The sequence below is a fragment of the Parus major genome, chromosome 4, assembly GCF_001522545.3.
Source record: "Parus major isolate Abel chromosome 4, Parus_major1.1, whole genome shotgun sequence".
Lineage (NCBI taxonomy): Eukaryota > Metazoa > Chordata > Aves > Passeriformes > Paridae > Parus > Parus major.
Window position 1 is genome coordinate 41618414 of NC_031771.1, and position 13182 is coordinate 41631595.

Here is a 13182-nt window from a genome sequence, read left to right on the forward strand (position 1 = left end):
GAAATGGGCCAAAACAGACCTGTAGGTCTACTCCTAGGCTCCTAAGAAATTCCTGGTTTTTTTCTTAAACTGTTACCAACCTCCCCATAGCTTCCATTTATGTTGTCATTCTCTCAACCATAGCGGTTCTCTGATCTCTTCCTGTCTTTGGCAATGGCACTTGCGTAGTGCTGACTTGCATGGTTACTGTGTTCGATTGGATATTACATGATAGGGAGTTGGTGTGTATGAGGCAGTCAGTTGAGCTGCATGACATTTTATTCTTCACTTTGCATTTGTGTGACCTCGCTATGTCTCAACTTTCAGGGTCACAGATATACTTTATCCTCAGTGTCACTTGTGTTTCTGTGTGTCATTGTTGTGGTGGCATGGCTCTGATGTTGTCCTCAGTGTCACAGTCACTACAGTTGTCTTTCATGATCAAGATCAGCCAATGCAAACAGTTGTAAAAGGTGTGTTGCATAGGGTGTCTCAACATCCAAACTACAGATAACATAATTTCTGGAAAGGAAGCTCTTGCCTGGAATATGCCTGATGCATCCAACAGAAGTATTCTTATGGTAGAAACTGCCAGTGCTAAAGGCCAAAGAATTGCTGTTCACAAAATCACTAAAATTGAATTTTTTCCTCTATTAACTTTTGCATACAAACAGCATTACTATAAAGAATATAGTCACTATATTTCAATATAGGTTACTATATTTCAATTTCAACGCTATCGTTATTTCCCCTGATGTCTTTTTTTCATGATCTTCTATGGTTTTTATGTTCATTTATTCTGGAATATTAATATCCCTACTGCATTCTAATGTTAAATTTTAATATTTTAAAAAAAACAAATCTTGTTCTGATCACTTATTACTGAATATATGACTTCTACATATTGCTGATTTCAGTTTTATGTTTATAATAGTTCAGAATATTTATATGGAAATTGCTTGATAATAAATCATCTGATATTAAATGCAGTCATGAAGTAGTTTGAAAATACAGACAAGGTATAAAATGTTCTTAGTTTCTTTGACTGCTATTTACCTTTCCATTTTATTCTTTCTGGCAACTGTGTAAGAAAAAACGTATTTATGTCACAATCAAATGCAGATTAATCACATTCATCATAAAAAGGAGCATGCTGTCTGGGAAAATAAGATTTTGTTATAATTATGGGAAGGAGAAATAAGTGTTCATACGTTCCTGCACTATGAAATCAAACAAAACCTATAATTTATCATAATCTAGAAGTACAACTAGTGTAATTTGCTGGAATAACATATGAAACTCTGAAGTCTGCAATGCCCAGTAAAGTAGAATGTCCTATCAAAACTATCATGACAAAGTCCTGACTTACCTATATCAATCGTTTCCTTCTTTACTTGTGTAGCTTCCAGAGCTACTGGGGTGGAGTTGGCAAAGTCCCCCTCATCTTCAAGGATTTCTGTAAAAAAATAATTTTCAGAGTTCTTATTAACTAAACACGTCTTGAGTGATGTTTTGAGAGTCATGTACTTCAGAATGATATATTGATGATAACTACTGTTAAAGATTTCCTATCTCAACATTAAATCTGCCATTTATCTGCAGTAATAGCCAAGTTTATGGGTTATATGTATAAACTGTTATTTTAACCTGAATCAGAATTTGTAGAATGGTTCACTGATGGTGGGTGTAAGATATCAAGTTACTGGTAAACATTCATGCAGCAGAACTGGCAAGACAGTGACTTGCATAAAGGGTGCAAAATATACTGACATTATTGAAAGACAACTAAGTGACTGATGCCAAGTCAATTCAAGTGTTTGAATTAGCCCCAAAAGGAGCAAGGGACCCTTACACATCAGGGTGATGTGCTTACACAATTGATCTGTAAGGCTGCCTGCCTGATGGAGACGATGTACTAAAGCCTGTCCTGAGAACATCTCTGCTGCTGCAGCTTGCAGGGGTTTACATCACACAGTAGGGTGACAGAGGTGTCCCTGGGCTCCCCTCCATGGGGAGGAGATCTCCACTCCTCTGCCATTGGCCCGCTGATGTTACGGGAGAATTCCACCCCTCTGCCCTGGGACAGAGGTATGGGCAGGTGGATGATGCAAGTGGTCATGCTGATCCTCACTTCCCACTGAGGACACTGCTCTACAGAGATTAAATGGTGAAGGCCACATCACGGATCAATGACAGCATTTCTGGCTCCCAGCCTGTTCTCAGTCCATTCAAGAATATTGCCCCTAAACATTGAGCAATAAAGTTTAATCTAGAGCCATTTTATTAAAAATTACCCCCAGATCAATACAGCTTTGTTTGCATCAGATGTTCTTTATGATGTGACTAGCATCATTTGCTTTTTTTTTCTTTTGGTGAGCCAAGAATGTGGGTAGGGAGCCTGGTTTTTTTTCTAAGGCACCTTTCAGAGTTTTGGAGGGAGAGTACAAGAAGAGTAAGACTGAGCCAAACAGAAAAAGCCGTCGACAGTTTTTGGCATGGATAAAACACAGTGGCTCCATCTGCATTGTTAGTGGAGCTATAGAGAGTTGCCAGTAAATATGCTTAATCTCTACTTTGTGTTTGAAGCACTGCTTACAAGGCCACCCGAGCAATGCTGTCACAGTCTTTCCTTTCACCCACTCAGACTGATACAAGCTCTGTTCTCTTTTGGCACTCTGTCACCATCACTAATTATCTTGTTTTCTGGCTCATGAGGCAAGATTAGTAATTTGTCTCCTAATCCTTACTCTCATGTGTGTCTTGTATAGTATAAAAGGAAAGTGGGTTATGTTAAAACTAGGAAAAATTTTCAGTGTGTGGTTTATGTTTACGCTCCAACAACTTGCAAAGTTGCTGCCATCTCTGTCATAGAGATCTATGAGAGTGGATACAGAAAACTTTGGATGCACAGTTAAGAGTTTGTCTGCAGCCCAAATATGCCTAGGCTATTGAATAATCACTAGGCAGTGAATAATCAAGAACTTTGGGGTTTGCACTTCTCTGAAACACTGCTTAACACTAGTCTGGGGTATATGTGTGAAAACATTATCTTTTGACTTTATATCTGTACATTTTAAAATTCCATGCACACAGCAGCAAGTGTTCAAGCCAATGTTAAGTGCCTGAGTATGCACCAATTTAAGTTCTTAACTGTAAACAACAGATTTTTAAAAAGCCCTTGTTTAGGAATATATCTTGGAAGTGTCACTACTTACTTTGTTCTGAGAGGGACATATATAGTAAAGTGTATGGGGTACCAAAAATCGTAAGAAAATAATGACAAGGAAGGGAATTTGTTTGAAGTAGAATACTTGCTGTAGGTATTGTAAGAACATCAGACTACTGGTATTTCTTAGAAACCTCTTTTCATCTCCACTGTTGTTCCCTGGCACTTCAGATTTAACCAAACACCTATACACACACTCTATAGTCATACTGCAAAGTCTTGACACATGTGGAATGTACATGGAGTTTGGATTGACAAAGAGTATAGACTGAAGTAACTGGCTCTTCTGAATAGATTTCTGTAACAACTGAAAGTGATCCCACAAAATTGAAAACATCAGTGAAAATGACTAAGTAAGGTTTTATTTGCAGATCGATTCAATGGGGTATGTTTTGCCAAAAGAGAGAGTAACCTGCAGTGTCCCCAGCGTATCACAGGACACTTTAGCCGAAAACCCACGGGTTGGGGACTGTTGTGGCTCTCCTGCTCCCCCAGCTGGGCAGTGGTGACAGCAATGTGTCAGGAACTAGGACAGGCTGTGCAAGGAGCCGCGAGGATTTATTTACCTTTGTCTTCTCCTTCTCAGATGAGCATTTGATGCTCTTTGAGTAGCAAATTCATATGGGCAGAGATAAAAAACAGTATCACGGCACATCACATAACTAGGTGTTCTCCTGAAACTGGTGTATTTGTCCTTTGATTAACCCTATTCTTGATTAACCCTATTTTAGTATTTTTCGTACTTGAGTATGGCAAACCCAAATGGGCTTTTTATAAAAGACTGGCAGTGGTTACTGTTACTGTGGCTCATAACTCAGATTCAGGTGTAAGAACATGAGAAACATATGCTCTGAAGCAGCTCGTGCATCTCCTGTGTATTTATGCAGCTGCAGTTGCCAGAAGGCAATGCCTGCCTAGGCTAACTCATATATATGTGTGTATATATATATATATATATATATATGAGGAAGTGCATATACAGCTCTGGCTGCAGATTACATTAACTGCATATACTGATAAGGAAGATACCCAGATAAGACTTTATCAGAATTTCTAAATTCTCATCTATGTTGAATTGGGGTTTCTACAATTTTTTTTTCAAGACGCATAAATACCTATAAATTTAATAATTCCATGCTGTTGAGAAACACTTTTATACAAAAGTTCTGTTGAATATGCAGGAGCTTTTACAAAAAGTCACATCCTAAATGCCAGTGATTGAGACATTACTCATATCAAACAACCAATGTAATGTATCACTGCCTGTTTGCCTTTTTCACTACTTATCAGTGTGTGTATTTATGAGTACAGAGGTATATACAGTCTCTTTACTTACCAGTTGCTCACTTCAAAATTATTTGGACTGTCTGGAAAACTCATGTACCACAATTAGAGAAGAAAGGGTCTCCATGTTATTGTAACATAAAAAGTGTGCATCTTTTATCTGCTTTATGCAATACCTAATTATATCACCATTAAAAAAATTAAAGACGGGCTGTCTTCTACCACCTGAAAAACATTTATTTGAGTGTGTATTGTTTGTTTTGGAATGAGGAAAAGAATTTTGCAAACTGAACTTGTTTGTTGGTTTTGCCTTGGAGTGTGGTTTTGCCTTTTTCCCCCACAGAAGTTTGAAAAATAGTCTTAAGAGTGGATAGGCTGAGCCACAGACACTTTTGAACCACTTGTTATTTTAATTTTTCCCCACAAAATCACATTGCATTTACAATTACCCAGAAATAAACAAACTATGCAGTTAAAATGCACATATTTGAAAAGGGAGTTGGTAACCAAGGTAAACTACAGATATTTTTACACCTACACTTATCTTAAATGACAAAAATGTCTACTCAGAACTTTACTAGAAATATTCATTTAACTTCACCTTAAATATCTTGTTTGGAAAAGTGCAGTCCAAGAAGTTAAAATATTATGTAGCACCAGGGGGTTGAAAACTGTCGGATGACAGTTAAGGAGCCCTGCTGAATCTTTGTATTACATAGTGTCTTACTACTGTCCACGTGTATGTAGTAATATTACATGTTGATAGGGAGAAATGGAATCAAATGCATTTTTTAAGCAGTCTTAACTGGATCCTATAAAATGCTGTTTATTTCTTTCATATTTGTCTCTCTGAAAATGAGGTCTCTACAGGCAATACACTTTTCACGACAACCTGTTTTTCTCCATGAAATGCATCATGTGGCCATGGTCATTTTTTTATTTCTTCATAAATTTAAATTTATTAATGTAATTTCTATTGAATGAAAACAAAAATGTTACTATCTGATATATCTTAAATTACCTCTTATGATCAACCATCTCTTTACTTACTTGTCATAGCTGTTTCTTTCATTATATGCAGAGCTGTCCGATTCTCTGGAGTAGTATTTACAGTAACATCATCTGTCAGAAGATTTTTAATTTGATATTAAAATCTTTTCTAGTTCACATTAGACCATTTTAAATTCTGTAAGACTACTCCTTAATGCTTAATTTAGACCATGTTCTGCCTCACACTACTGAAAGAGAACATGAGGTGCTCTGTTGTGGACAGTAACACCTATCAGCCTGAGAGACTTCCATGTGTCTCTAGCTGAATGTTAAACTTCTGCTTCCTCTGAAATTAATGTATTCAGATGCAAACCATAATATTTCTTTGTAAAGAGCAGAGCATATGACCTTCATATTCAGTGAGACTCTTAAATGAAGTTTTCATCCTCTGACATGAGCATTTACACAATTACATCCTGATCACATGTTGTGAAAAAGAGATGCTCTATTAGTTCATGTACAGGAGACTGAACAATTCTAATCCTTGGGAATACATAGTTTAAGTAAATGCAGCAGGACACTGCACTTAACTTGATTAAACCAGTTGTCTCTTCTCTACATTTTGCATCACAAGTCTTTGGAATGATTACTTACTGGACTGATTTTATCAAATTTAGCAGGACATTGTAAATGTGTACATAAGTATGTGATGACATCATCTCTTGCTTTTAAGTTTTCTAGGTTTCTGGATTTTCTACAAATTACAATTTGGGCTTATTTTAGAAACTAATTTCAATTCAATAAATTTAGGTATTTGTATAAAATAGAAGACTTTTTGGATTACCTGAATCAGAAACTTTCTTTGTATCTGCAACCTGTAGGTCTTCTGACATATTACTAACAGAGTCCTCTTCACCTGTGTCTCCAGGCATTTCTGTGTAAATAATGCTAAATTAATTAGGGCACCATATTTTTATACTTTATAAGAACATCTGTGATATATCAAATTAAAAAGTCCATCCAGCCTCGGGTGCTTTTTATTCCATCAGGCAAAGTAGATGCATTATCAAAATGTCTGGAAATGATAACGGAAGAGCAAATCTTCCCCCAAAATGTTCTCATACTTTTCAGCCAGACTGTCTTCATGTAATATTTTTGACTTCTCCCATTACTTTACTAACTTCTAGTCTTACATTTGGCCAACATAGTATCATCCCCTCAGCTAAAACTTTAATGTTTAATTCTGTTCTTAACAAGCATGTTTCTGGTTGTACATACCAATAGAAATGTTTTAACTCTTGGGTAGTATAAGTTCATCAGTCTACTCTAATTCTGCATTGATCATCCATTACCCTTAATTGTCAGTAACCACCCAAAACCAAAGGCAAGCCTCTGTCATCATTCTTAGTGCTACTTCTTTTGCTATTTTGCCACATTTTTCTGTGTTGTGTCACCAGTTTGGGAATCTTGCTCCAAAGGCCAATCAAACTCAGCAATTTGGGACCATAAGAGAAAGATAATTTAGATGTTAACTTTTTTAACCAATGTATGTTACTGTAGATTTCTTTTCTCAATGTCTTAATTTTTCCAGTAACACAGTCTTGAGTATCTCTCTGATCCATTTCTGTTATCTAAACTGGAAACAGTCTCTCCTGACATGATTTTGCCTGGAATTGTCTTTCTGTATCATCTTATCCTATGTCTTCATCTTTTTTTCCTCCTTTTGCTTCCCAGTTCTGTTAAAAAAGTGCAGGGCAATCACTCAATCTGAAATAATAATACCTTATAACAAAATATAAAACTACTGGATAAATAATAAATTTCCATTCAGTGTTTTTCCACCCCAGCCAATTGATTAATTTCTCTGTTTGTGCTTTTTGAGTTTTTTAAGGTCTCTCTAGTGCTGGAAAACTAAAAAAATTAAATCATATGTGGGTAGTTGAAGTACTTACCTAAGGAATCCTTTTCTGATTTTGCTTCTGTCCATTCTGAAGGCCTCTCACTTTCATCATTATCTGATTTACTTGCTTGTTCCATGGTGCAGTGCCCCAGAATAGCATCCAGTTCATTAAAAAATTTCATACTTTTACTTGTACTCCCTGAGTCTTGGGCACTTTTTATGCTCTTGTACTCATGTTTCAGATTTTTGTATTTTGTCCTGCACTGTTTCCAGTCCCTGTCAATTCCAAACTTTTGAAGTCTAGCAGCAACCTGTTCAAATATTCTTTTATTTCTCACTGTCCCCTCTAGTTGTTGCTGGATATTTTTGTCTGACCATATGTGTATCAAAGCTCTGACTTCATTAACAGTCCAGTGTTTTCCTCCTTCATTTGCTACTGTAGGAATAAAAGCCGGTGGTTTGGAAGCCTCTACTGCTGACGCTGGATTACCTGCATTGTGTGGGGTAGGGGAGAGACACAGATATTTGTTACGTGTATTGGGTGGTTGGGGTTGGGAAAGGATAGAGAGAATGGGAATGAAGGACACTGTTTCCCCAGAGAAAGATGGAGCAGAAGTGACATTAAAATCAAGCTATTGGTTATAAATTTGTCAGCAATTTTGTTAATTCAGATATGATTTTTGCTTTCACTTGAAGACAGTAAGATAGCACATGTACATTTAATTAATCTAAGAGGAATATTTCTTTCTTCTGTGTCCTAGTACACAGAATTTTTACCTGTAACACCTTTGGGAACAACTGATGAGCTTTGTCCTTCAGACATTAGAGAGGAGAAGAGTACTGTTGGGAAGATGGGATGTACTGCATGAGCTCAATAATAAACTGGCCCTGAGTCACTGACACTAGCATCAAGGCTTAACTTTTTGCATTCATGCCATACTTTAGTTTTTACACACGGAGAGATTTAACCTGAGTAAGGATCTGATGCTTCGTTTTCTTAACAAAGCAGCCCAGTTCTAGGGAGCAGAGGAATGGAGATGTTTGCTTAAGTCAAACATTTGTTTGATAGAACTCAGTTCTCATGGCACAGAACCTGCACCTTTCTCAGGGCAGATCAATCAAAAATATTTGGCGTTTTTTAGTGAAAATCAGTGTGAGTTGTCTTACTCTGCAAAACTAAGATCCTTTTTTCATTTTCTACAGTCTACAACTTAATTTTTTAACATTATGAGGTAAAGGTTGCCACCCATGCAATAACTTAAAACACTGAAATGCTATATATTTTAGTTTTTTAATATTTCCTTGTTGCTATTTATGCATTTGCTTTAAGACTTTGTTTTATCAGATTAGTTTGTAAAGTCATTTCTCATGCATTTTCTAAAGCTGTGCAAAAATAACTAAAAAAACCCAAACAAACAAACCTAAAACCAATTCCAGGGCATGATCAAATAAAGCAGCATGAAAATGCACAGTAACTGACAGTCCTTTACAGCCATACTACAGTGATAAATGCCCTTGTCAGTGTCTTTTTCTGGAAGAGCAAACTAAATTATGGGGGTTTGATACTTTATAGCCAATAAGGTGTGTGTGGTGGCAATAGTATCAGACCCTCGATTGTGCACAGAGCTTCAGTGGGGCATATTTATAATAACCTGTCCAGGATCAAACTTGTCCTAGATAAAGCCATTCTTTTGCTAGTCTCCATAATTCATTCTAGCTGTCAATAAATTGTTCTAACAGATAAAGGTTTTTTTTTCCTTATAGTCCTGGGTTAATCAGGACTCTGCAGCAGCCAGCTCATAGCCAATGTAGTTGAGAAGGATATTTTTCTGGTGCCACATCAATTATGCTTTCTCCATTTCTTCCTGAGGAAGTGAAAGAAAATGCTGATTTACTGGTGAATCAAACCATAGGAACTGCCACAGATGGTAACTCCCAACATCAGATAGGCCAGAGAGGAAAGGCCTAGGGAAGACGACAAGAAAAGAGGATGAAGAGTGCAAGGAAGTGCTCTCTACACTTCCCAGTCAAAGCCATAGAGCATGGGGGGCATCTGGGAGGAATGAAGTTTCTTTACTTTTTGTATAAACCAGTATTTCTCACTAGTCAGTTCATTCCCAGCTGAGCTCACTTCTGGTTGTGGATATTAGTTCAAATGAGTTCTGGTGACTCAGTATATTGCTCGTTTATTCTGCTCTGTGCAGAGTGGAAAATGGTGGATTTGTTTGTTCCTTATTCCCTTTAAAAAACATGCTAATTCAAAATATCCTGCCTACAAGTACCACTTTGAAACAAAGTTGTTATGGTCAGTGCAAAAATTTTCCATATATCTTAAATTCATTTTAGTCCTAATTTGTTTTACAAAAATGTTTAAGCAGAATATACTTTTTTTTTTTTTTATCTGAAAGATGCATTTATGCTGTATTTAATCTTTCTATAAACTTCCTCAAACCTGAGAAATCTGCTGAAATAAAACCAATATATTAGGCAGATACAAAGGGGTCAACATTTTTATTTCAATGTCTTCTGAAATAGTGCTGAAACTTAGGGACTAGAAGAGGTACATGGGGAGGGCATTTTAGTACTAGTATGTACTTGAAAGCCCATGCAATTGAAGTTATTTTGCTAACTTTGTAGAAAGCAGCTTCCTCAGAATTGAAGACTTTTCTGCTTGGCAGTGTGTTCAGCACTGGGAAATAAAAACATGTTTTTATAAAATTTGATTCAGATACTCACTGCATGTTTTGTTTATGTGCATGAAGTATTTTATATGTGCATAAATTCCATGTCACATTCATTTCTCTTCCTTAGTTTCTTTCTATTGCAGGCAAGAGGGGTATAAATTGTAACATAATAGCCATAGGCTTAGTCGGTTGCTTGTTTTCTTCCTGGATATGGCACCTTGCAGATTTTGTAATGAAAGTTGTTGTAACTGGACTGGAATGTATACTAAGGCATAGGGGGTATGTAAAAAATAGAGCATGTAGGAGATTCAGGACAGCTGCTGTTAATCCAGGCAAAAAATAAGTTTAAATCTGCCTAAAATGTGTTTATATTTCTCCATTTCCTGTAGCTGTCCTTTGAAGGGGCTCACACCTAGGATCCTGTTCCTCTTTCTGTTTTGCCAGATTTGTGCCTTTGCTTTGTAATTTTGCTGAGCAAAACTACTAAAGTAGGACATTTTCCAAATGAGTTCTATGGTTGGTTGGACTAAAGCATTACTGACCACTCCTTGCTTGGAGAGGTGACTTTGAAGTTATGTTGGATACCACTGCAAGTCTGGATAGCTCTGCATCTCTCTCCTGGCTCAGGCCACTCATTCATGCTGCTTTAAGCATCCATGATTTAAGAAAATAAACTAGGGAAAAGCCACAAGCCGACATGGGTATCCACACTAGCTTTTGGCATACTTTCCACTGGCATTTAACAAAATTACTGTGGTTAATGCAGTTAACATGATTAAGCTATAGCATGGGATGTGTTTTGCGTGAGATTGGGGGTCATGCAGGTTGTTACATCACATACAGTGGTCAGTGTCTAGTGATGCACAGCACCGCTGAGTGCTAACACTGGCAAGGAGGGCGTGCAAGAGTGTGGCTGTATTAAAGCTACGCTGATCAGAAACAGAATGACGGTGTTTTCAAGCTGTCGGGAAGTGCTCTGACACCCATGCTGCTTTTAAGCTTTTGATCTCTCTGTTCCATCATACTATACCTAGTTGAACTGGTCTGGCATGAGATATAAAAAGTAGTGGATCTCCTGGAGCATCCTCATCATCTTCTAAAGAAACTGGTATTTCACCTGGGAAGGAAAGAGTTTTTAGATGAAAAAATAGGTATGGACTAAATTAGCTTAAATATTAGTTTAAATTCAAGTGTCCATACACCATGAGAAGATCTTTAACTTGGAAATCTCACCATTTAATTTATAGTTAAATTAAATCATAAGGGGGACATGAGTTATAGGAGGCAAATCATTTTATGTTTTGTATATGAAGCCTGTTTTAAATGCTTTTTAAAATTCTGGTTGAAACTGACTTGATTCTAGTGACTTGTATGATCTTCTGACTCAGTATTCAGGGTAAAGTAGATAATATAAAGTAAGAGACATACAAATAAAGGCAGACTTTGCACACAGATTCACAAAATCAAAAATCCATTTATGTAACAAAAATAAAATCCTAGAAGAGTATGAAGAAAACAAGGATGTTTGGCAAAGAGCTCTGGAAAGCAATGGAATTCATTAATGGTATGGGGAGGGAACCAAAATATTCATTTGTGACTTGACAGCAGACATATTTGTAGCTGACAGGATCAAGTCTAGCTTTTTCCAGCATAGCTCTTCTACATTTATTTAGAAAGGAACACTATAGCAATTGCTATGTAAGTCTTAAAAACAGCATATGTACATCAGGTTCAGAACCCGCTAGATTTTCACAGACTACAGACTTGCAGGTTGTCCTGTGGTGGTGTGCTGTTTTCTACACAGCATGTTGACAGGAGGTTTGAAACGTTGATTCCTTGTATGGGAGCTGAGCTTCTGTGAGCTCCAGGCAGGCAGGGCGCGCAGATGAAAGCTCGCAGCTCTGCGGTAGTCGGTCACGGGGAGCAGTAATGAGGTGCGGCTAGGATGCAACCTCCTACCCCTGACGCCGGTGAAACTGAAAACTGCGTTTGAAAACATTATCCTAAATCCTCCTGACTTTCAGCAAGGCTCATGATGACTCATAGATGCAGTGGCCTGATCTCTGACTGCTCCCAGCTGTCTGCCTGGCTTCCCTGGCAGGAGCTGCTGCTCATGCCTCACCCTCCAGTGACAGGACTGGCGTTTCAGCTGCTTAAGAACAGCAAAGCAAACCAGAGAGAGGAGAATAAAATCTCTGCTGGAAGGCTTCTGAGTGTGCCATAGGCACTAGCATGAGAAAGGTTAATTACATTGTTATATTAAAAGAGAAATTCCTTCTATTTTTAGTAAGAACAGTTACCACAAAAAGATACTACTGTACCAGAAAAGCCACTCAATAAAAGCATTGTACACTTGTTCAAAAAACACTATATAAAATACTGTCTATGACATGTTGAAAGTGCAGATGTGGAAAACCATGTGTAAGTGGCACTTTTATGTTAGCATTTCTGAAGGATCATCCTGCATTTTAGTAGCTGAGTTTTCTGCCAGTCATTGGTGATATATTTCTGCTCAGTGATAATCTTTCTGCATTTGCTGATGTAAACTGAAGGTCAAGCAAGGTGATCTGTGTCTTAATATTTAAACATAAAGAAATATAAAAAATGTAAATAACTTGAATTGCTAGGCCAGTATTTTGTAAATAATGTAGTTTATTAATACTTGATTTAACTTGATTAACAAAATGGAAGGTCATTCATTTGAACTCTAATGAAAGATACCATTTTTCATAGCACACCATCACTTTACATAGATTTTCTTGGGTTTTAATTAGTGTGATAATACACAAACTACTTGAAGAGAAGTGAACTTGCTGGCTTGTATCTTTTTAAATGATTACTTAAGCTACATCTCTGCCTGTGAAACATGTTTTGGGAGGACAGCATGAACCTCTCTGTTTACATTTCTGCATGTGCTTATGCATAAGGTGGTATCTTTCCATGAACAAGCTGGGAACTGGTATGTTTTGCTACGAGGTTTGTTCTGAGACACTCCTCAGATTTGACTGAGATTTTCAGTAGTAATTTCTTCAAATACACTTTCAAAAGAAAACTGATTCTACCTCCTATGAAAAATCATCAGGGGAACACTATTGAAATACCATTCAGTCCTATAAAAA

At 37.1% G+C, this 13182-nt stretch overlaps 1 protein-coding gene across 8 annotated transcripts in view; it reads right to left on the minus strand.

Annotated features, from left to right (window-relative positions):
- The window catches only part of LOC107202963 (trihelix transcription factor GT-2), a 29012-nt gene that overhangs the window by 12973 nt on the left and 2857 nt on the right, over positions 1-13182 (minus strand). For 6 of the 8 annotated variants that reach the window (XM_015624089.2, XM_033513863.1, XM_019006305.2 and 3 more), the window contains exons 2-6: positions 11094-11180; positions 7432-7869; positions 6324-6413; positions 5540-5611; positions 1349-1435 (exon numbers count right to left, since the gene is read on the minus strand). In XM_015624089.2, coding sequence (XP_015479575.1) covers positions 1349-1435; positions 5540-5611; positions 6324-6413; positions 7432-7869; positions 11094-11180 — 774 coding nt within the window. The remainder of the gene's footprint in view (positions 1-1348; positions 1436-5539; positions 5612-6323; positions 6414-7431; positions 7870-11093; positions 11181-13182) is intronic. The other 2 variants (XM_033513866.1, XM_033513864.1) reach the window with 2 other exon arrangements.